Source organism: Cajanus cajan, chromosome 3 (genome assembly GCF_000230855.2).
Source record: "Cajanus cajan strain Asha chromosome 3, NIPB_CcT2T_4, whole genome shotgun sequence".
In the NCBI taxonomy this organism is placed as follows: domain Eukaryota; kingdom Viridiplantae; phylum Streptophyta; class Magnoliopsida; order Fabales; family Fabaceae; genus Cajanus; species Cajanus cajan.
In genome coordinates, this window is record NC_138519.1 from 2,379,397 (window position 1) to 2,404,016 (window position 24,620).

A 24,620-nucleotide genomic window follows, 5' to 3' on the forward strand; every position below is an offset into this window, starting at 1 on the left:
TTAAATTTCTTAAAAGATATTAATTTTGATATTTATTATATTATATGATTCAAATAACTAATTCATCAAAATTATGTAGAGTTAGTTCTTTTAGTTAAGATCAATAAATATGTCTTAAATGTCTACTTCTTTTTAACACTACTTCTAAATTAATAAGATACTTAATGTATATTTATAAAAAAAAAATGCATTCTAAGAAAAAAAATGAAACTATTATTATTTTAAAAGATATAAGTTAAATAAATTCTAATTACTTTTTAAGTTCAATAAATAGATTTAATAAGATTTAAAAAAAAATAATGTTCAAAACATAATAGAATGAATCTTATAATAAATACTAAACTAATTTAAAAATTTGAGTCATGGAGCAATGAATATGAAACGAAACATATAATTTAAAATAACAATATTGAGGATTTTATCATAAAAATAATGCGAAACTCATCACGTCGTAATACGAGCTGAAGTTAGCTAATATCATTCTTCATTCAATAAACCCAATAATAATATTTTGTATATACAAAAGATAATAATAATACATTAAAAACCACAACGAACATTAGTATATTTTTATAGCTCTCCTTGAACGCCGATCCCTTAGTGCTTGCCCTCGATTCCAAATGGGACTACAAGTTTTGTGGTTGAGCATAACCTCAATTGGAATAACTACCCAACAATTATGGACCTTTAAATCATAGTCACACAATACTCATCATCGGCAGCAAAAGTCAATGCAAAAGTGCTAGAAAATTTATCGCAACCAATTTTAAAGTCAAACCAACTCAATCAAATTACATGCACAAAAAAAAAAGTGTAGAAATGAATTGATTTCATGACATTAACAGAGGTGTAGCTAACAAAATTTATAAATGCCTAATCTACACTATATAATTTAGGAAGAGCTTTTCTTCCCCTTCACAAAAGCATTACTTGTTAAAGGTTCCTCTAAAATGCACGAACGAGTTCCTCTCTAACTCAAAAAAAAAAGTTGCTATTCTATGCAATGAAAAGCATGAGTCAGCTGCCACCAGCGGCAGTGGCAGCACTATTAGTGACAGACCCTGTTAGTTCCTCTAACCCTTCAAAGAAATCATCTGTTACCACCGTTTCTGTTAAGCCAAATTCATTTGGTTCCTCATCATCTTTCATTAGATGTTCCATGTCTTCTTCTGTGCTCTCTGACTTTGCCACCTCTGAGGTGGCTGGAGAAACCGGTTTTGTGGCAGTTTCTCCGGTTTGAGGTTTGTGTCGCGTGGAGCCAGCAAGGGAGTTTCTATGAGTGGGGACAGGGTGGTTGTGTTCACCAGTGTATGTCACTATGAACATTGTTGGGTCGGATCTGTTCCTCTCCACTTGTTTCCTAGCTAAGCACCCCTTTGAGCTGCTACATCTGTAATACCCCCTGTGCATCACATAACAAAAATTACAAACCCTTTTTAGCTTCTTAACTTTAGTTTACACCCTTTGAAGAAAAGAGAAAATCTTTAAAGGGAAACCTTGGATATGGTGACCCTTTGATGGGTTTCTGTCCATATTTCCTCCATGCCCATATGTCTGATGAGAGATTCTCAGCCGCCACCTCGCAAACCTTCTTAACCTGACTCTTCCTGTGCTTGACACAACAAAAACATGCATTTCACAAATTCAAATCATGAATCATAGGCATTGAATGGATTTACATGCAATTTTTGAAGAAAAAAAAAACTATTATTAAAATATAGTGACACCACTAGAATTGGTGAAGGAAAAATAATATTTTTATCACTAAATTTAGTTACTAATTCATTCACCAGTTTATATTCAAGATCCCTTTGGCTTGGGGGTATTAGATTTTTGATTCCTTGCAATTGTGAAATGAGAAATGGAAAAAAAGTTAAAAGGGTTGATTTACCTTCTTTTGGATCTTGGGGTGGGGGCATGTTGAGAGTGAGTCGAAGGGTGTTTTTGTTCATGTTTTTTGTGAGGTGATTTGGGTGTGGAGGAGGAATAAGAAAAGGATGAGAGTGGAGAAGAGGTTTGGAAGGAGTGAGGGTGAGGTTTGAGGAAGAAAGGCTTGCAAAGGTGGTGAAGCTCTTCTATGGAAGTCCTTGCTTCAAAGGGGTTATCTGAAAGGGATAAAAGTTGTTCGGCTGGGAAAGTAGAGAAAGAAGAGGAGGTGGTAGTGGTGGTGGTGGTTGTGGTGGCGGAGGAAGTGGTGGTGCAGCCTCTGACAACGGCGTGGAGATCCCAATCGGGGTCCATGAAGTGTGAAAATGTGTGCTGAGAGAGGACAGAAGAGGGCGCTGACTTTTGTTTGAAGTGATAAGATGCTATAAGTAGGAAAAGACAGAGGAAGTGGACGTTTCACAAAAGTCTACTCACCAACAAATAAGTGCTTATCTCATCTCAATTTTTAAAACAACAAAAATGTACTTTCTCTAGTTTTTTTATATACCACAAGTTCTTTAATAAGAGGAAATCACAAAATCATATTTTCGTTGGGTAGGATTATTATCATAGATAGTTTTTTTTTTCTGAGAAATTTAATGGAATAATTTAATATTACTAACTAATTAAGTTGAAATAATTAACTTGTTTTAGTTAGTTAATATTGTTGAAATAATTAACTAACTTATGTTAGTTAATCAATATTGTTCTAATCATAAGTCAGTTGTTATTATTAGGATCATCATATTTGAGGTACTGTTCATTTTGATGCAGTATTATCTGCTTTGAAGATTGTTAGATCGTTATGATTTTATCCTTAAAAAAGTGTCTTGGTGAATTAAAGAGAGAAATGTTTATAAATTACCTTTAACATTGATTCTTAAGTGATGTAGAACTTTTTAGACATATCAAAATAAGATCTCTAGTCGAGACTAAAGGGCAAGAGTGACTTAAACCCTTCATCTATCACCAATGTTCTAGTCATAAGTTTATTGTCATCATTAGGATAACTGTATATGAAGTATTGTCCACTTTAACGTTTGTTAGTAGGGATGGCAACGGCGTGGGCGGGTCGGGTACGGGTTTTATGATACCCGTCCCCGTCCCCGCGATACAAACCCATCCTCGTACCTGTACCCGTACCTGTCGGGTATGTGATTTTCATCCCCGTTAGGTATCGGGTATACCCGTACCCGTAAAAAATTATATTTTTTTTTGCAAAAAAAAAAATAATATTTTTAAATTATTTTTCTATTATATTATAATTATAATTAGATTATTTCTTTATCTCATATTTTAATCAAGAGATTTCTTAATAATTATACAACTATAAATACTTCACATTATAATTAATAATTACACATAATAAAATATTAATTTTTTTTAATATAATTAAATCGGGTACGGGTACTGGGCGGGTATGTATATACCCATACCCGTACCCGTACCCGGTTTAATTTATCGAGTTTTATCCCTACCCGTACTCGTACCCGGTCAAACCGGATATTCCCCATCAAAGTCGGGACAGGTTCAGGTATTACCCACAAGTACAGGTTTATTTGTCATCCCTACTCGTTGGACCATTACGATTTTATCTTTAAAAAGACATTTCAATGGATTAAAGAGACATAATATTTATAAATTATCCTTAGTTTCAATTCATAAATTTTTTTAAAAATTATGATAAATATTAATTAAAAATTAATTGTTTAAAATTTGATATTATACACAAACATATATCACATGTTATATCTAATATGTGACAGAGAATTTAGATAATTATATAATATTTTGTTTTAGTTGATATTGTCATCATTGTACACAAAAATGTTTAAATTAATAAACATAAATAAGATTATTTATAAATTTTTTTAAAAAATAAACTTCTACATAAGTAAATTCACTTATTCATAATTAAGTTGTAGAAGTTATTTTATATTAATTTTAATGTGTTTTTTGAACTTTATATATATACTTTTTTAATTTATAAAAAATATCTTATTTTTATTCTTAAAGTGGTTTTTAAAAATATCCAAATAAACTTAAAGACTATAGTGAAAATAGTTTTCATTTTAAAAATCTAAGAAATATAAATTTGAATAAATCAATTATACATACATTTTCAAAATTAAAAGTTATTTAACAACCGTATAATCTCTTATTTGATATAATTTGATATAGTTTTATATTTTTATATTTTTATTTTAAATCAGCATCAATAGATACTTCTTCAATTTTTTTAACAAGATTCAATTACTTAATTTATTAGTTTAAAAAATTATTAAATTAATTGATAGAAAAATATTTGTTCTAGAATTTAATATATATTTTAAATCACCTTTAACATTATCTCTACTAATTATTTATTGAATTAAGAACATAAGTTTAATTTTAAGGTTTTTTTGTATAAAAAAATATTAATGAAAAAATATTTTAAATTAATTTTATAAAATGATTTATATATTACTTTTAATATGGGTTTAATAAAAAGTAGAATAGTCACATTTTATTTCATCAAGCTAACTTTTTCCATAAAAGGTTCGGTCAAATGAAAATGTGTTGGAAGATGTATTAAAATTTGTATACATATAAATTTAGATATAATTTTTTTCCTAAAAAAATATTCTTTATTTTTAATAAAAAAATTCTTAAAAATATTTTTATTTTGTATCTATACATTACTTTTAAAATGATGTAACAAAAGGCCAAAACTACTATTATCTATTTATTTTTATGAGGGGGTAAGAGATTGAAAATTTGGCATCTCTATGTGGTTGTCTATTCTGTTGGCTCTCTGTATCAGATTTGAGCCCTTTCTCTCTCTTGTGTTCTGTTATCCACATGGAGCCAATTTTGGTTTTTTAGGGTTGACATTGTCAAAATGTCAAAGGGTAGTGGCGACACATTCTGACAAAGAAACACAATTGCACACGCACGCCTCCTTGGGGCTAGGGATGGCAAAAATACCCGCACTTGCAAATATCTGTAGATAAAACCCGCTACGGATAATAAATGGATAGGCTAATTGGGTACCCGCGGATAATGGGGACGGATAATTTGTTACCCATTTATAAATGGGGCGGGGGCGGGTATGATGATATCCATACTCGCGGGTACCCGTTTAATATTATTTCTTAAATATCTTAATTATCCTTGTACCACATAACCCTAAAACTACACTCTCTCATCTTATTTTCTTACAAAAGTGAGGTTGATGAAGTTACTGACATGTGTTAAGCATTTTATAGAATTATGTTGGATGTAATTTAATTAATTTTCTAGTTTTGATTGGACCAATAAGATTTATGTATTTTAAGTTATTTACTTTCATTTGGAATTATGAGATTGAATTATTGTAGCTTTGTGATGAGACTTTAACTTACTTGTGAGATTGATGTATTTTAAGTTATTGATTATCTTGAATTTTTATTATTATTTCAACAAAATTAACGTTAAATAAAAGTTTAAAATTAATCTTGAATTTTTATTTTTAATATTTCAATGACATTAAAATATAAACTTAAAATTATTTGTAATATAATTTTTTTAATTTCTTAAAAAATTTATAAATATCCATGAATATCCGTGGGTATTCAAAAAATTCATGAATACCCGCTTAATAAATACCCGCACGGATATGGGGTGGATATGGGGCCAATTTTCATTCAGCGAGATGGGGGCAGGTTTACTATTACCCGCCCCTATGGGGCCCCATTGCCATCCCTACTTGGGGCTGTGACTCTCGAATTAATTCATACCGACAAATAATAATTAAATAATAATGTTGTTGTCAGCACCAGCTATGGATAGACAAGATAAAATTGTAGTAAGATCTTGACGACACCTTCACCGAATCCATTTTATCATTCATGTCATGGCTACATTTATACTATATAACCTCTGGATGTTTTTATTATACAGTTTTAAGATTTTAAAAATTAATTCTCCAATATTATATTAATTTCTGCATCGACAGATTAAAAAAGCATTTACTAAAATTTGATTAGAATTTAATAAACCTCTTTGCTTAGTTAATCATTACGTATAGTTGAACTTAAATCATCAAAGCACTTGTTAAAAAGGGTATGAGATTTTATATACACATAAATATCAAGTTTTGTATATAAATTAAATTAATAAATCTTAATGTATGCATAAAACAAATTAATTATTCTATATGAATAGTATGGACATTTTTATAAAAAAATAAAATAAAATTTGAAACTATGTTTTTTCTCATTCAATTCTCTCAAATTTCAGGAAAATTTTATCTAATAAATAGAATTTAATTTATTAATAAGTTATTAGTATGAGTGATATCAATTTAGACTTGATTTTCTTAAGTAAATTATTAAGTTCAAATCACGTATATGAAAAAATATGATTGAGAGTGGAGATCTCACTAAAAGTAGTTAATCAAGTTTCTTAACGAAAATTAATCATTGACAATGTTAATATAGATATTTTATATCAATAACATAATTAAAAAAAAATAATCTATCTAACTATCATTACAAGTAGACATATGATAAAAATACACTTGTTTTAAATCACATATTTTCTTACCATCTTATTGATCTAATTGGTACATCTTCAACTCAAACTCAATCAACACATCTTTAAATTAGCCTTGGCTAATGTATATTTGACATGCGCTCAATCAACACATCTTCGACTCAAAATTAACATATTTAGGTTAGAATCAATTAGAATCATTGGTCGAGACATCTTTAGTTTTGCCTCGATCAGTGCATCTTTGGTTAGCTCAACCTTTACCAAAGGATATTTGGCATAATTTCATATAAGGCATCTTCATTTTGGACTTGTTTGGGGGCATCTATGACTCAACCTTGACTAGAACATTTTCAACTTGACTTGCACAACATTCAACTTGGACTCATTCAGGACTCATTGACCTGACCTTGTCCAATTCATCCTGAACTCAACTTTGGTTGAGGCATCTTTAGCTCAGTTAAGACATCTTGACCCAGAGTCTCCCTCTAAAAAGCCATGCATGTGAACAGCCCACAAACACTGACCATTTCATGTGCAAAGCCAACCACCACCTACCATTCCAGCCTGTTCCCATTACCGTCCAGCCTGTATTCACATTCCGTCCAGCTTGTATTCCCATTCTTTTACAGCTTGTATTCATTTATGAAGGATGTATGATGGCTATAAATAGCCTTGCTTGTAACCATTTAGGCATATTGAAGTTTATAAGAATTTGAGTGTTTGAGTTAGAGAGTCCCTCTCTTTTGTTCCTGAGCCAGTTTGGCATCAGAGCAAGGTTCCTAGATCTCGGAGTTGAGTTTGAGTGAGAAAATCAACGGAAAGTTGAGTGTTTTTGGTAAGCAAGAGAGTTGTTCTTCCAGAAACTCCACTTTGCGGTCATTTTTTCGCAAAACTGACACCGCCATCACGTCCGCAAGGTACGAAAACCTTGGAAACCGAAGTTTCGCGGTCACCGGAGCCACCAAGGGTGTCGCCGGAAAAGTCGCCGGAAAATTCGCCGCCACTGCCGGAGTTGCAGAACCGCCGTGCCGGAGTTGCAGAACCACCGTGCCGGAATTGTAGGCAGTCGCCAGAAAATCAGAGGTTGAAGACGACCACGTCAGCGTGCCACGTCACGGACACCTGTCACCTTCAGCCACTCTCTTGAAGCCACGTGTCAAGGGAGCCACATCATTAGTTAAAGTCAATCTTTGACTCCACAGCCACCTCACCAAGCCACGTCATTCCGCCAGCCAACCAGAAATCGCCACGCGTTACGTTGACCAGTCAACTGCCACGCTGTCCAACGTTTCAGAAATTTCATAAATACCCCTATACTATCGGTAAATTTCATTTTCAACCCTTAAACTTTTCAACTATTCGAATTTGACCCCTGAAGGTTTCAAAATTGCAAATTAGCCCCTAATCTCTCCAAATTTCACTTGTGCCCCTAATCTCTTGTATAATTACCATTTTTCCCTATCTATCAAATTACTATTTTACCCTTATCCTCTCAAATTTCCCAAATTCCAAATTTCTTAAACACCTTTACCATGCCTCCACGAAGACAAAATGAACCAACTCTACGTGACATTCAAATGGAAGAAATGAGGAGACAAATCCAACAATTACAAGAAACTGTGAATGCACAACAAGTCTTGTTGGAAGCACGACACCTACGGTCAGATGCTGACGACTCTAGTAGTGATTCATCATCATTTAAAAGTCGTCATCCACAAAGACGGCCATTCAGAAATGACGACATCAGAGTAGATATTCCAGATTTTGAAGGAAATCTTCACCCAGATGAGTTCGTTGATTGGCTTCAAACTGTAGAGCGAATCTTTGAATATAAGGAGATTCGAGAAGAAAAGAAGGTTAAGATTATTGCTGTGAAACTAAAGAAGCATGCTTCCATATGGTGGGAAAATCATAAGAAGAAGCGTGAACGTGAAGGAAAAAGCAAGATCAAGACATGGGAAAAAATGAAACGAGAACTAACTCGGAAGTTCTTGCCTTCTCAATATTATCAAGATAATTTTATTCAGCTACAGAATCTTCGTCAAAAGAATTTATCTGTAGAAGAATACACCAGAGAATTTGAGAAGTTGATGATGAAATGTGATATTCATGAAAAGGAGGAACAAACAATAGCTCGTTACCTTGGTGGATTAAACAGTGAAATTGCTCATCCAGTCCAGCTCCAACAATATTGGTCATTGGACGATGTTATCCGTCTAGCCATGCGAGTAGAGAAACAGTTACCCCAGAAGTTTTCTTATAAAGGCTTTTCTTCCACTGAAAATTCTCTTTATCCTCACGAGACATCCACAGATCAACCCAGCTCATCAAGTAAGCCTCCATCCAAACCCATTACCATCGAAAACAAAACCAAGGCCAGCAAATGTTTCAAGTGCCAAGGTTTTGGTCATATAGCCTCCAATTGCCCAAACAGGAGAACCATTACCATTATCAAAGGAGAAGCTTATGAAGTATCAGAACAAGAAGAGGGTCCAAAACAAACGGCAGAAGAATGCGAGCCAATATATGATGAAGAACTTACTGTTGCTGACCATGGTGAATCTTTGGTAATTAGACGAAGCTTGCATACAACATCAGTAAAAGAAGAACCTTGGTTAAGACACAACATTTTTTACACTCGTTGCACTTCTGCAGGAAAAGTTTGTAATGTTATTATAGATAATGGAAGTTGTGGAAATGTAGTTTCTAACTACATGGTGGAGAAATTGGAACTTCCTACCCAGGCACATCCACATCCTTACAAGTTGCATTGGTTCAGTAAAGGTAGTGAAGTAAAGGTTGACAAACGTTGCCTTGTGACCTTTTCCATTGGCCAAAAATACAAGGACCAGATATGGTGTGATGTTGTACCTATGGATGCTTGTCACCTTCTCCTTGGAAGACCCTGGCAATATGATCGTCATGCATTATATGATGGTTATTCCAACACCTACTCCTTCGTCAAAGATCGAGTAAAGGTCAAGCTAACTCCCTTACCACCAAATGAGCTTGATAGCAACACAAAAGAAGCCAAACCACCGGATCTAAACTCGAGGACGAGTTCTTTCCAACCCGGGGAGTATGACCCAGAGTCTCCCTCTAAAAAGCCATGCATGTGAACAGCCCACAAACACTGACCATTTCATGTGCAAAGCCAACCACCACCTACCATTCCAGCCTGTTCCCATTACCGTCCAGCCTGTATTCACATTCCGTCCAGCTTGTATTCCCATTCTTTTACAGCTTGTATTCATTTATGAAGGATGTATGATGGCTATAAATAGCCTTGCTTGTAACCATTTAGGCATATTGAAGTTTATAAGAATTTGAGTGTTTGAGTTAGAGAGTCCCTCTCTTTTGTTCCTGAGCCACATCTTTATTTTAGTATCAACCAATTCAACTTTATCTTGACTTCAACCAATGCATTGTTGGATTGATTAAAGTTCTTCAATTCGATTTCAACCAAAATATTAAATAAAATAAGTCAAATTATTAAGGTTTAAGGTTGATGAACCAACCAAAACCACAAAAATTTGTGATTTTTTTGGTCTTGCATTTATTTTTGGTTGTGGCCCAAGTGGACTAAGGATAAGTGGGTCAAGTTATTTTAACTACTTAGGAAGTAAATTTAAGTTTGTTCTATCCACTTTAGAGTATTTTTTTTTTTTGTTTTTATATCATATTTTCTTTCACATTTATATGTTAAGAATTATTTCTTTTTCTTCAAATCATAACCTTTTCAAATTAATTAAAATATAAAATTTTACCCCTCTAAGTTTTAAGATTTGACGGTGAGCTCCATCTAAAAAAAAATTTACACTCCACCCCAATTCGAAGAACCTGCTAAAGTCCGTTTGAAGAAGCTATTCAAATATGATTTGTTAACTCGAGTTAAACCATCTAAATATGAAAACAAACAAGCAAAGAACCATGTAAATAGGACAAGGTACATGTTTCAGGCAAAATAATCAGAACTTGTTTGAGGCAAACTAACTACTTCAAGTATATGTTATTACTATTGTGTAGTACTAGATCAAATTAATAAAGGCATCTATGAACAGAGTGTGAAACTGTGAGTCTGTGAGTGATATCGGTCCTTGATTTGTGTGTTCATTTTCTTGGAAAAGTTTTATGCCCTTTCATCTAAGTGAATGAGAGTAATTAAAATAAGTCATTTCAGTTGTTAATGGATTTATTTGTTGATACTCTAATTCACGTACAAGTTTATATGCACATGTACATTAGATGTTAAATTATGGAGAAAAACAGATTACTTATTATCTAAAGTGAGTTGGTTACATTAGATCAGCCATATCCCAATTCTTTATGATATCATTACGATATATTTTTTTAGAGAGTAACTTAATAACGTTAATTATATGCTACATGCTATTTGTGTTAGGGAGGATATGGCATTACCAAAAAAAGGACTTCTGTTCATTGTCCAGCAATTTCTATTGGAAATGTGCACCACCTCTCTATTGGACAACCTTTGTTGAAGCTTTTCTAATGGCACATCTCTTATAGCGTTGCTTGAAGAATTATTACCCATTCATGAAACGAGATGGATTTGATATTGGTTTTTTCATAGCCAAATGTTCCAAACAAGGATGAAGACCAGTATAAAGGCTCATATTAAACACGTATTGGCTATTGACTTTTAGATCACTCCTCTGGAAACAAAAATTATTTGTATTATACAAGATACACTTTTAGAACTATTGGTCACTATCATTTTGTCTGATGTCAATTTCCTTGAAGTGATAAAGGAAACATTATTGGGAGTTCAGGAATCCTTACCAACTTCCATCCTAGTGATCGTTCCAATTCAAGTATTTATTGTGAACCGTGCATCCATGCACCCAAATTCTAATAATAGTTTTTTTGAGTGGATATTTATTGATGGTGTTTATATATATATATATATATATATATATATATATATATATATATATATATATATATATATATATATATGAATCAGAAATTAAAGAACAACAGAAACAAGAAAAGAAACCTAACGCTAGTAAATCACGTACATCAAACAAATCTTGATACTTCGAAATATTAGTCTTTATTTTTATTTTTTTTATTAAGGGATACTTTAGTTTACCAAAAATAAATCACAACTGAAACATTAGTCAATAGTAAAGGCGATATCATAGAAATTCTATAACTTTATCCATACAATAAATTCTATAAATGAAGAAATTCAGATGAAGTCTAATAATCGATATGAAGTTATATATTTTAATTTACTACAAATTTAAATGCATCATTTAAACATGTTTTGTTCTCGGCTTAGTTGTGAGATTGAAAATATATATACACGTACCTCATTGTAATTTCTATTAAAAAATACTTTTTTTTCAGGAAAAGAATTCAATTTATGTTTGTTTAAAATGTTTGGACCTAACTTGTGAAGATACAGAGACAGATGCATACATTGCACATGCCTCTTCCGCTGAATCAAGTCCTCATTATGTGTATATTGAATTAACTTGCTTTTTTTTTTTTTTTTTTAAAAATAGTAAAGAATCTAATTTGCAATAATTTGCCCCTACTTCCTAGCAAGTGAAAAAAAACTCAAATGAGAAAATTATGCAGTGTGATATGTTCCTAAGCATATACTAGAATGAAGAGAAGTCGCATTGCTCTCATGACGAGTTCCCTCGTTAAAGTTAGGTTGTATGAATGAAATGTAACTTGGGGGGACATGAACATACTCTTTGACCCAATTAATTTGGCAACAAGAAAATGTGTTAGGCTGTTAGCTCATGGATTAACTCATTCACCTCGAATGAACCAAAGTGGCAACTATTAGAAGTTTAGAACTCCATTGTCCATGCAACATAATCCCTTTCGAAGACGCAAGAAAACAATAAAATTTTGCATCTCACGTACACAAAAGCAAGAAAAGGACATGGAAACAATTTGGTCTTGTATAACAAAGAGGGAGAGTTGGAGATTCTTATACAGTGGCAGAACTTGTCAGACTTTGAGAATTCATGAAAATTGGCTTCAAAGATAGCAGATTTTTTCCTCAATTTCACCTTGAAGACAAGGTGTTAGCTTTGGGGGATTACTGATACAAGACCCCTCATTAAGAAGGTATATATGCGAAGGCATAAGAACAAAGATGAGAATAAGAGTACAACGGATATGAAAATAAGAGTATAGTGTTATAAGTCTGAGTAGGAGATAAACAAAAGGTTCATCATGACAAGCTACAAGCAATCATGCAATAATTTTGTTCGAGTTTAATTTCTATGCATTAACTAATTAAAAATCCCGATAAATATAATTTTTAAGGGTTGTTATTACTAATGCAAACAACTTATTATATGGCAATTTTTAATCAAATAACATTAAAAAAATCAATGGAGATTTATGTATGTTAGTTGACTAGTTGTGAGTATTATAAATTACTAAATACCAAATTCAATTCATGTGGATAGAAAAAATGACAATGCAAAAAAGCTTTATACTTTTGGACATATACTATATATTCATTTTGTCTTGGTTGGTTGGGGGCAGGCCAACAAAAAATTAAGAAAATGAAAATAGTATAGAAGTTACAAGAAGGAAAAGATCATTATACAATGTTTGGGCTTGGGCCGTAAATTGCTATCCAATGGCATACCAAAATTATTTTTCCGATCTATGCATATTGGGCTTGGGCCATAAATTTATGAAATTCATTTTAGATTTCATGATTAAATTAAAACAGAATAAATAAAAAAAGTACTTCAAAGTTTAAACTTCAAAGATAAATCAAAGAAAAATGTAAAAGGAATAAATAATAAATAGGACTTATAATTTTTTTATATGAAATTTTATATTATTAACTAATGAAATTGTACTAGTAGGTATAACTTTTAAAATAATTGAAAAATCAACAAACTTGTAACAATTTATAGTTAGATGAAAATGTTAAAATTCTTTCCATTGTTATTGCATATAATATTTTCTATAATAAATAAATATTAAATATTGAGAATCAACAAACAAAAAATTCGCTGAAAGAAAAAATATTATTATTATTATTTTAAAAAAATTCTTTTTAGTATACCATAAGGTCTCTTACTCTATTTTATGAGAAAATAATATTTGAAATTATAACTTCATTCTCAAAACATAAATATAATACTAGTTTGATTAAAGAATACAAATATTCCTCTAAAAAAAAGAATATAAATATCAAATTATTTAGACTAGCGATTTTTGATTGAGTTTAATTTCGAAAAAATTAGATTTCCTTTTGTCTTTTATCTTATTTTTTTTTAATATTCACTTTATTCTTTTATCTTTAAAAAATTAATATAATCATTTAATTCTCTTAAGTTTAGATCAATTTTGATATTTTAAAATAATGATTGTTTTCAATTTAAAATACAATTCTTAATTTATTTAAAATGTAAAATTTATTTTAATAAATTCACACTCATAAATATTATGAAATTAAATTGATATTTAAATTAAAAAAGTTTTTAAATAGTAAAAAATCATATGAAAAATAATTTTTATTAGTAACTGAAAGCATATAATATTAATTTTTTACAACAAAAAATTTGTTACTCGTTGAACTCATTTTCACACATTTTTTTCATTGTATTTATAATCTTTTTTATTTATTTATAGAACATTTAGTATTTTTTATGTAAATAAATATAATAAGACAAATTTCACATCTTGAATCAATAAAATAAATACTTAAAATTGTGTCAAATTAAAAATAAAAATAATTATTATTTCAATAGGATCAAATGATTCATTTTTTTAAAAATAAAATATAAAAAATAATACAAAGAACTAAAAATGTAATCTAGATTTTTATTTTATATATACTTTGAGTGTAGATATCTTACACAATTAATTAATTAATTAAAAAGATGATAAATATAATTTAAAAATAATTATTACAAAATTTAAAATCCTTTTCATCTATATCAGTTATTATTTTTTTAGGTATTGCTATAACAGTTTATAATTGATGAATAATCCTCTTTTATTTTATAAACAAAAATATTAATTATAAGAAATATGAAGGAAAAGGGCCAATGGAGAGGGCAAGGTAAAAGAGCGAAGCTGAAAACGAAATCCGTCCTCTTGCCCGTCAGTTCCTATCTCATCATCTTCCTTCCTCCGCCGCCAACCTTCACCGGCCTCATTTGCTAACTGCCAATCCCATATCGGTGCCAATTAATTCTCAAACAAACTCACATTTTCCATATTATTTATTATTTTATTATATCTCTGAACCCAGTGCCCAAATTCACATTTCACATTTCACATTTCACAGTCACGTGACCCGCACGCTCTTTCCCGCCCTCACAAAAATTAACCTACGCCACCTTTCAAATTCCCCCTCACTTTCCCACCATTTTTTCTAAGCAAAAGAGCGTGGCCAGAGAGAGAACCGTTCGTTCCATTCAACCACCACCGCAAGCGATGGTGGACGGCGGAGAGTTCGCCGGCACCATTTGTTCGATCTGCTACGAGCCTCTCAACCCCGTTTGCGAGGACCTTCAATCCGTCTCCATCTGCGGCCACGTCTTCCATGAGCTCTGGTAAATTCCCTTTCTACCCTTTTGCGTTTTCCTCCTTCAGTCCGCGCAAACGCCGTTAAAGTTCCGTTCTTTGCCTCCGTTTTGATCTGGGTGTGTTGGATGTTTTGTTGTGCAGTCTGCAGCAATGGTTCGAGTACTGTTCGAGATCGAAGAAGCACACGTGTCCCGTTTGCAAGCAGAGTTGCAGAGCCAGCGACGCGTGCAGGCTTTATTTTCAGTCAGTGGGAGATGCGAACGATGGGTTGAAGCCTCAGAAGAGCGTTGAATTTGAGGAAGATGCTGGGGTTCTACGTAGGGAAGTGAAGAGATTGGAGGTGAAAGTTTCGGGGCTTGATTCTGAGTTAGAACGGAAATCAAAGGAATTAGAAGGACTTAACAAAGAGGTATTTTTGTTTTATTTTATGTTGTTTCATTTTATTTATAGTTGTGTTTTAAAGGAGAGTAAGAAGAATATTGGAGAAGATTCTTAAGAGGGATATTGTGGTGAATACTAATTTGGTTTTTAATCAAATTCAATGATGTTGTGTGATTCATGTACCTGGCCTGCCTTAGTGGGATAAAGCTTATATTATAGTTGTTGTTGGTTGTGGTTTGATTAGCTTAATTTGTGGGGTAAATGAGATGAGTGTGAGTGTGAAACTTAATGTTCAGAAGGGGGATACGAACTGGGGAGACCATGAAGGGGACATTAGAGAAAATTGTTAAGAGGGATCTCGAATAATATTCTTCAGAATTTGGTCTTTAACTGAATTCTCAATGAGATTGTGCAATCCATATACCTGAGTTCAGTGGGATAAGGCTTTTGTTGCATTTTGTTATTGGTTGTGTGCTTAATGTAATGTAAATGAGATGCTTTAGGTTGACGTGTGAGTGAATGTGTGGCAGTGTGGCGCTTGATGTTCAGAATTGTTATTGGAATGTTAAACTGATGACTGGTTGATTGTTTGTTGCTGATAATTACTGGAAGGCAAAGGTGTTTGGGAATTGTTTATTTATTGATGGGCTAAAGTAAGTCACAAGAGGATTGAGGTTTTGTTTTGAAGGGAATTGTTCTTTGTAATGTGCACTGCAGAAGTGTTTTTTACTATAGCTCAATTAATAGCTGCACAAGTGGTTAAATTTCTGATGATTGGTAATGTAGTAGAAAGAAGTTCAAGATTCATGCTTTTCTCGTGACTTGATATTTTAAGTGTAATAAAACGAATTAAAGAAGCCTCATTGTGTTGATGATCGGGCATTTGAATTGACAGAGGAATGAGTAGTTTAATAGAGGGAAGGAATTCAAATCTTGCTCCATTTATTGTATTTTAATGCAATATTGAACTTTACAATCAGATTAATTATAAGTGAAGTTGCATCAAACTCTAAATCCTCATGGAGTGTGAGCCAAGTACTGTTATTTGGTGTTATGTGTCTCTGTAAAAGTTCAGTTCTCACCCTTGTTCAAAAAATAGTAGCAACCAAGCATAACATTTTTCTCATTTTTATTGGTAAAACTTTTTATGTTAAAGAAATTGATTTCTTATGGCTCTCAAACGAGTCTGCCTTCAGCTTTATGCTTGCAAGGACCAGGCAAAGATAGAAAAAGCATTAAAGAATGAGGCTTTGAATCAAAAAGCATCCATACAATTCCAGCTTCATAAGAAATCAGAGGTGAATTACTCTTTAGCTTTCTGTTTTATCTATGACAAGTTAACCATTTACAGCCTGAATTAACTTGTAAAGATTTCTTATTTACTCAGGAGCTTGAGAAGTCAACTTTGGAGTGTTTTAGATTGAAAGATACGAATATGGCTTTGGCTAAAGAACTTGCAGCATTAAAATTGTCAGTGGAGCTTCACTTTGATTGAGTAACTATATTTTGTTTATGATGTAATATTCATTGATTCTTTTACTTCTTGCTAAGTTGGTTTTTGGACTTAACTGTAGAGTGTCTGATCTGGACATTGATGAAGAGGAGGTTTTGAAGCTTGCCACTCTGGGTAATGGGGCCAACAGTAAAGATACAATAGATACATTGAAAAGATCTCTCGTCATGAGGAACAGGTTTATCCCCCAAGTCTGTTTTATTTTTCCTTCTTACTTTTGCCAATAAGCTAGATGAAAAAGTTGCTCATTGTTGGACTTTCTGAAATTTAAAACCAGCAAACATTTTATTTTTGGCACTTCTTCTTGTGATACTATTCTGTGTATTTTAAGCACAAAAATCATGTTTAGCCCTTAATATTGTGCCTGGTTGACTAATACTATCATGTCTTGAATGAATTGTAATTGCACATCTTCTGATAGGAGTTACAAAGAATTGATGGCCAAGTGCAATATTCTGGGAAGAGGCGAGGCTCGTTATAGCAAAAAGCTTGAAAAGGCTAAAGAGAAGATCACTAAATTGAAGGTAAGTACACGATGTGCTTGATAGTTGCTAATCTCATTAGTAACAATTTTTATGGATATTAACTGTTAAGAGTTTTCTGGGCCTTTTCAGGCAAGGCTACTGGAATTGGAGACATTAGCTGAAGTAAAAGAAAATGAACTGATGTCTGTGAAACTTTCAAAGAAAACAAAGAGGTTAAAGAATCTTGAAAATAACATCAATTCTGATTCTGATGCATTGACAGCTTGTAAATTTTCATTAAAAGAGCAAAGCAAGCAAATTTCAACACCCAAATCTGGAATGGACCTGACTGCTAAAGACAACAGTAAATCTTTACAATCTTTGAAGACAGAGAACTCCAGTGGTGATAAAAATAAGACGGTGAATATTAGTAATGTAAGTAAAACTACCTTTTCTCTTGATAAAAGGAGAGATTATATCTCAATTGATGAAGATGATTCAGAAGGCACTAAAGCTTTACAAGGATGTTCAAATCTCAAGTACAAAGATCAAGACAGGGATGATATTGCTTTTAGCAAGCCTTCTCTAGTGAAGCCAGACGCCCTGTCTGGCATACGGACCGAAACATTATTGCAAGGAAAATGTACTTTGGCCGAGTCTCCCAGAGTTGATATTGACATTGACATGGCTAATGTTTCAGCTGGTGCTATGAATGAAGATGTAACTTTACAAACCAATGTTAAAGAACCCATGGTAAACATTCGAAAGGAGTCACCAATAGCACTTTCAAATTCAGGTATGCTGATATTTGAGTTTTGAAAAATGATTATTATTATTATTATTATTAATTAAAAGAAAATACAGTTGATGATTTAGATTTACTGAACAAAACTTAAATGGTGACATTTTCTTCTTTCTCCATCTTAAGTTCCAGGGAACATATGCTTTTCTGGTGGATTGCTTGGTCCTGATGGAACTCATCGATACTTGGGTAAATGGTGCAAGCGTGGACTGAACAGTGAATCATCATCTGCAAAACGTTCAAGTAATGGGGATTTAATAGCTGTTGGGGCTGATGGTAGAGGTGGCAAAATTAAAGTTTTAAGGACTCCTAGCCAAATCCTCTCGGTGAGTTCTGTAGTGTTTAATGTTGATGGCATGTAAGTGTAAAAGTTTACAAGCTATAAAAGTTTTCATTCATGACTTTGTTTGGATAAATTTTGTTACAAGTTCGTGTAAGAGAAGCAAATAAGAAGAAAAATGAACCAAATATCTTTCATGAGCTAATTTGTAGAAGTTCCTTTATTTTAGATTCTTCAAATGTTAACTTGAACTCGTGTATAAAATAATTTTAGCTTATGGGAAAAATTTGTTTTATTTTTTCTCTTTATGTTTTTTATGATGCTTATAAAGAAATTTATCTAAAAGATTCATAATTGATATGTTTGAAGTAGAAGTACTATCTTTCAGCAAATATGTTTGTCTTTTACTAGTTTCTTTAATACATACTTTCTCTGTTTTCTATTATAAGAAAAATAAAACACATTTTTGTTCTTAAATATAAGTAAATTTTAATTACTTTTGTTTCTTATTAATCTTATTTAATTACTTTTGTTTCTTCCTTCTGTGTATAGTAAGGGCATAAGAGTCAATTTGTAATTATTATTATGTACTCGTATCTTGATGAGTTAAAACACTTGTTGGATATGCTGACTATACATGGTAATTTGCTAATAGAATTTTGATAACTTGGTGTGTTAATAATAAATGAGTTATTTCCCCTAAACTCCAAAATAATCATTTCCAAACATGCACTTATTAAGGGTATTATAACAACTCCCTAAGTGCATATTTGTGCATTATCTTGTTGATGTTTAAAGCTGTAAACTGACTTTAAAAGTTTGTGTCTTGCAGGGTGGTAAGGAAAATTCAGTAAGTTCAAAAAGGTTGAAGTTTGGAGCTAAAACAAGTAGTTTGCAATCTCAGGGGTGCTTGCAGATAGAGCATTTTTTTGGTAGAGTCACTCAGTAATATATTGGTCTGTCTAGGCGTGGTTGTGATGTCCTTGCTACAAAGTAAAGGAATGCACCTGTCACATAAGGGAAAACATGACAGATTAAAGTTTTTGTTTTTTGGGGGAAAGTTTTCATCGCTTTGAATAAGCTTTGGGGATTTTGGCTAAAGGTGTATCAAAATCAAGTAATTGACTCCTTGGCTTCGGAGGAAAAATAAGTTTATTATATTTTCTCATGCTACATTTTCTTTTCTTCATATTTTGTATATGCCCAGTAAAATAAATAAGATTAATTGGCGTATTAAGTGTGTTTGGATATCACTTTGAAATTACGATCAAAAGAAAAACACATTCTAATATAGAAAAAGTAAGAGTTTGTGAATGAAGCTTCTTTTTTTTCCAACTCCAATTGAGTTGAATAAAACTAATTTCCAAACACACCATAAATCATTAAGTAATTGATAGAGTAGAATATCGTCCCTCCAAGACTTAATACTTGGCAGCACAATCTCACTGTTTTTTTTTTATCAAATAGTTAGCTTAAAATGCTATATTGATGGTTTTGTATTTGAGATAATAAGATGAAAATGAAATATTAAAAAGATAATTTTGGTATTTTTGGTTGTAGAATAAAATAGAAATGATATGATGATTCAAAGATGATGTTCAATTCTTTATCAAGAAAAAAAATTGTGTTCTATTGGAGTTAGACTTCTCTAAACAACATTCTAACTGCATTCTCCTTTCTATAAGTACCTTTTTGAGTTTTAAAATTGACATCAGATTAATAATACTCTTAACCATATTTTCTTTGGAGAAAAAAAAGTCTTTTTAATTAAATGCAAATCTTTTGAACATTTAAATGAGTAACTTGCAGTAAATTATTACAATTATAAAATGAGTAACCACAATTATCAAAATTCAGTTATAAACCTCTTTCTCCCTTTCTCTCGTTTTGAGTTTAATGTTTATAGTGTTGTCAACTAATAATAAATGATATTAGAGCTTGAGAGTTTGGTGATAATGTGAATAAAAAAAATATTTGAGTGTGTAAGGAACAAGAGAGTTCTTACTTTGTAAAAAAAAATGTGTATATATATATATATATATATATATATATATATATATATATATATATATATATATATATATATATAAAGAGTTGTTATATTTTTTAGAGAGAGAGAAAGATATGACCACTAGTTATAATATTATTTGGTTCAATCCTAAATTAGATGGGAAGTTAGATTTTAAATACTGGGAGACTTTGTTGGCTACACATATGATTATTTCTTTTTCGACTTAATACAATAAAAGATATATTAAATGGATGTTAAATTTGCATTTCTAAATGGTATTTTGGAAGAAGTATATGTTGAGCAACTTGATACATGGTAAAAGGGGAAGAAGATAAAGTATTTAGATTAAAAAAAACTTTATATGGATTGAAGCAAACACCAAGAGCATAGTACAAGAAAATTGATTCGTACTTTATGCAATATGATTTTGAGATATATCCTTTTGAGCACACTCGTATTTTAAATTTGTTGGTACTGAATATATTCCTATTTTAAATTTGTTGGTACTGAATATATTCCTATAGTACAAGAAAATTGATTCGTACTTTGTGCAATATGATTGCAGAATTCAAGGAGGCTATGATTAGTTGCTTTGAGATGTCACATTTAGGGCTAATGTCTTATTTCCTTGGTATTGAGGTTGTTTAACAAGATGATGGAATTTTTATCACTTAAAAGAAATATGCAAGTTATATTCTAAAGAAATTCAAGATGGAGAATTCAAAGTTATTTTCCACGCTAGTTGGAGAAAAGTTAAAACTAACAAGGGAAAGTGAGGACAAAAAGGTGGGTGCAACCCTGTAACACTCCAATTTTTTTAAAAAGGTATTTTTGTAATTAATGGCATTTTGTAATTTTAATAAAGGAATAAGGATATTTTTGTAATTTTATTATTAATGGAATTTTTGCAATTTTATTAAAGTTTGAGGGGTAAAACGGTAACTTGGAACGGGCTGTTCCAAGCAATAAAAATATACTGAAATTTCAAGTTGAGAACGGGCCCAGAACGGGCCGTTCCAACAAGGAGAACGGGCCGTTCCGGAGGGAGAACTGGTCATTCTGCTGAGATTGAGAACGGGCCATTCTGGTTTCAAAACGGGCCGTTCTGCTTTTTGGGAACAGGCCGTTCTGATTTTGGAACGGGCCGTTCTAATTGAAAATTTTGCCCACGTTTGAAGGATCCGAAACGGGCTGTTCCGAAATCAGTACGGGCCGTTCCGGGTGTGTCAGATTGCCTATAAATAGGAGGCAGGGGGCTGTGAAAAATCATACAGCCAGAAGTGGAAATTTAGAGAGAGAAAGAGAGAGAGAGAGAGAGAGAGAGAGAGAGAGAAAGAGAAAGAGAAAGAAAGAGGGAAAGAGAGGGAAAGAAAGAAGGAATCCAGAGGGGGGAGGTTCTGCTCAAGTTTTAACTCTTACTTATCCAGGTAAGGGGGATGAAAACTTTATCTCTTTTAAATTTTATTTACTACTATAGTTATTTATTTATGTTATTATCTATATGTATTTATCTAGTGAGGTGTCCCTAACCTCATTTATTTGCTTATTCTATAATTATTTTTATTTATAATAATTATTAATATGTTTATATTTTATATTGTTTAATTATTTTATAATAATTATCATTGTCATTTAATTAATTGGTGCTCTTAATATATTTTATTTACGTATATGTTATTTAATTAAAGTTTAAATAATGATAAATTCTCAAATTTATTTAGCGTGATTATTTTTATGATTGATTTAATTTTGTCTTTGACTCATTTTAAAGATTAATATTATTCTATGGCCATAGAAGATAAAGTTTGAATTATTTGTAGCTGGAGGTTTGACCTTGGGGATTTAAATGAGTAAGAAATGAAGGTGAAATATTCTATTGTTGGTTAAGGTGAAATATCCTTTTATTGGTTGATATTATGATGATGCTCATTTATCCTGACTAGTCACTACAAGTATAATTCAAATTTTATTGTATCATGAAAATCTAATATATGATCTGTATATATATTATATATATATATGTTTAATATTGATTACAAATAATTCTGTTTATTCTTTTGAATTATTGTATTTATTGGATATTGTTCTTACTCCTCTCTTTTCTTTGTTTTTATAAATTAAATATATTACAAAATAGATGGATCTACTTTGGATTCCAGATCATTTTGCAGTTGATATAGCTATGGTATTCCTTGGAAGGAATTGGAATGTAGAGGCTATTTGATAAATCTATTACAATTTTTGTAAAGTTATTTTCACTATCAATGTAAATATTGTAATAAAAGTGAAAGAAAAATATATTGTGTAAAATAATACATTATTGTAAATATTTTAGAACGATATATCATGTATTAAATTCACAAAATATGATTGTTCTTTACCTTTATCTTTATTAAAAAAAATTATTATTAACGATATAATTGTGAAAATATTATATAAGAAAATATATAATTATTATTATATAAATTAGGCGTTAGAATCGGGTGTTACAAACCCAATACAAAAGTTTGATTGGAAGTCTAAGATATTTGATTGTGACTAGATCAAATATAGTATTTGGAGTAAGATTATTTAATAGATTTATAGAGAAGTCAAATGTTTGTCATTTATAAGGATGAAAGAGAATTATTTATTATATTAAAAGTACTCTAATTGATGTAATATTTTACACTAGTAATAATGATGTGAAGCTTGTTGGATACATAAATAGTGATTGTGTGATGTAGAAACAAGAAAAAACATGTCAAGGTATGCATTTCATTTAGGTATTAATGCAATATCATGATCTTCAAAGAGGAAAATGATTGTTGCACTTTCTACCACTGCTACACAGGCAGTATGGTTGAGAAGAATTTCAGAAGTGATGCACCGAAAGTAGAATAACCCCACAAAACTATTTTATGATAATAAGTTTGCAATTGCATTAAACAAAAATATAATATTTCACAGGTATTCAAAACACATTGATATTCAATTTCATAAAATACAAGAATTGATAGTAGATAAAGAAATACAGATTAATTATTATCCAACTGAACATTAAGTTGTAGATATTTTTATGAAACTGTTAAAGATCGAGTTATTTTACAAATTAAAGAAAATGCTTGAAATGATAAAAACTTAATTTAAGGGAGACAATGTTTAATAAAAAGAGAGCATATTATTACTATAAAAAAAAACTTCATAGTTAAGAATTCAGCTGTTGCAACATACTTTTTATCTACCGTCGATAAACTTATATTGAATGCATAGCACACCTATACTTAGGTATTAAGTATTAATAATATTTTATTGTATTACTTAACCATTAGGATGTGTTACTTTGCCTATAAAAGGCTACTTGCTATACCATGATTTATGCATCGATAAAAAAAAATTGAGTGAAATCAAAATTCAGTTATAAACCTCTTTCTCCCTTTCTCTCGTTTCTGCTATGAGTTTAATGTTTATAGTGTTGTCCCACTAAGAACAATATCGATCATTCAAAAATGCTTTTGCAAAGATGAAGCTTATAAGACTATCGAGGTTGGTGTAACAAATACAAGGTTAAATTGTAATTAGTTTCTAAATTAAACTATGTGCTATTTTATAATGGTCAAAGTATTTTTGCTTTTAACTTGACGGGAAAAAATGTGCTGGATTGGTGTTGAAGGAATTTTTAAAGGTGAAAACAAACACACTGAATAAGGTAGGTTTTATGCGTATGAAGAAAATGGTTGGTTTACATTGCGTTTGGTTCTGTATTGGTTCCGCACCTTGCCATGATTTTATGTATAGCTTGGCAACGTAATTTTTCAACTCAGCATCACCCCAGACATACACTTAGACTTCAGAGAAAGTTAATCCGAAAAAATTGGGATGAAAATTGCTTGTGCTTTGGAATAATATAAATATTGGCAACTAACTGAAAGTATATATGTGTTACGTATTTTGTGTACTCATTTGGGGTTACGGTATGGGTATGTGTTATATCTTGCTTTGCACAATGCACTAGATTTTTCATTAAGAGGGAGAGTACATGTTAGGTTTGGGGTTTTATTTTAATTATATGGATAGTGATATACTGAGTTGATGAATGTGTTATATGAAGGGTTTGTGGTCCTTCTAACTGAATGCATGTCATCATTTTTCTTATTGATCTTTATAGTGTATGAGTAGATTGCAAGATATTAAGAATTTGTAGT

At 31.4% G+C, this 24,620-nt stretch overlaps 2 protein-coding genes across 3 annotated transcripts; one reads left to right on the forward strand and one right to left on the reverse strand.

Annotated features, from left to right (window-relative positions):
* Positions 1-494: 494 nt before the first annotated feature.
* Positions 495-2,453, reverse strand: WRKY22 (WRKY family transcription factor). Its single transcript, XM_020364905.3, has 3 exons — positions 1,892-2,453; positions 1,497-1,607; positions 495-1,402 (listed from the first exon to the last, which is right to left on the reverse strand). Exons 1-3 carry the CDS (start codon positions 2,239-2,241, stop codon positions 1,018-1,020), a joined length of 846 nt encoding a protein of 281 aa, XP_020220494.2. The 5' UTR covers positions 2,242-2,453; the 3' UTR covers positions 495-1,017.
* Positions 2,454-14,502: 12,049 nt separating this feature from the next.
* On the forward strand, positions 14,503-19,614 carry LOC109797347 (RING/U-box superfamily protein). Of its 2 annotated transcripts, none has more exons than XM_020357361.3 (9): positions 14,503-15,011; positions 15,127-15,394; positions 16,563-16,664; positions 16,754-16,836; positions 16,941-17,057; positions 17,301-17,403; positions 17,494-18,139; positions 18,272-18,471; positions 19,258-19,614. In XM_020357361.3, the coding sequence occupies exons 1-9, from the start codon at positions 14,893-14,895 to the stop codon at positions 19,372-19,374; spliced, it is 1,755 nt and encodes a 584-aa protein (XP_020212950.2). In that variant the 5' UTR covers positions 14,503-14,892; the 3' UTR covers positions 19,375-19,614. The 2 variants fall into 2 exon arrangements, with proteins under 2 accessions (XP_020212950.2, XP_082926285.1); XM_083070159.1 differs by having other exon boundaries at positions 18,278-18,471.
* Positions 19,615-24,620: the final 5,006 nt, after the last annotated feature.

Excerpts from the sequence above, each read along its gene's own strand:
- LOC109797347 (XM_020357361.3), top strand. The coding sequence starts at position 14,893 with ATGGTGGACGGCGGAGAGTTCGCCGGCACCATTTGTTCGATCTGCTAC. Across the intron at positions 17,404-17,493 it reads AGAAGATCACTAAATTGAAG|GCAAGGCTACTGGAATTGGA; the intron begins GTAAGTACACGA and ends GGGCCTTTTCAG. Across the intron at positions 18,140-18,271 it reads AATAGCACTTTCAAATTCAG|TTCCAGGGAACATATGCTTT; the intron begins GTATGCTGATAT and ends CTCCATCTTAAG.
- WRKY22 (XM_020364905.3), bottom strand. The coding sequence starts at position 2,241 with ATGGACCCCGATTGGGATCTCCACGCCGTTGTCAGAGGCTGCACCACC. Across the intron at positions 1,608-1,891 it reads ACCCCAAGATCCAAAAGAAG|GAAGAGTCAGGTTAAGAAGG; the intron begins GTAAATCAACCC and ends TGTCAAGCACAG. Across the intron at positions 1,403-1,496 it reads AAAGGGTCACCATATCCAAG|GGGGTATTACAGATGTAGCA; the intron begins GTTTCCCTTTAA and ends TGTGATGCACAG.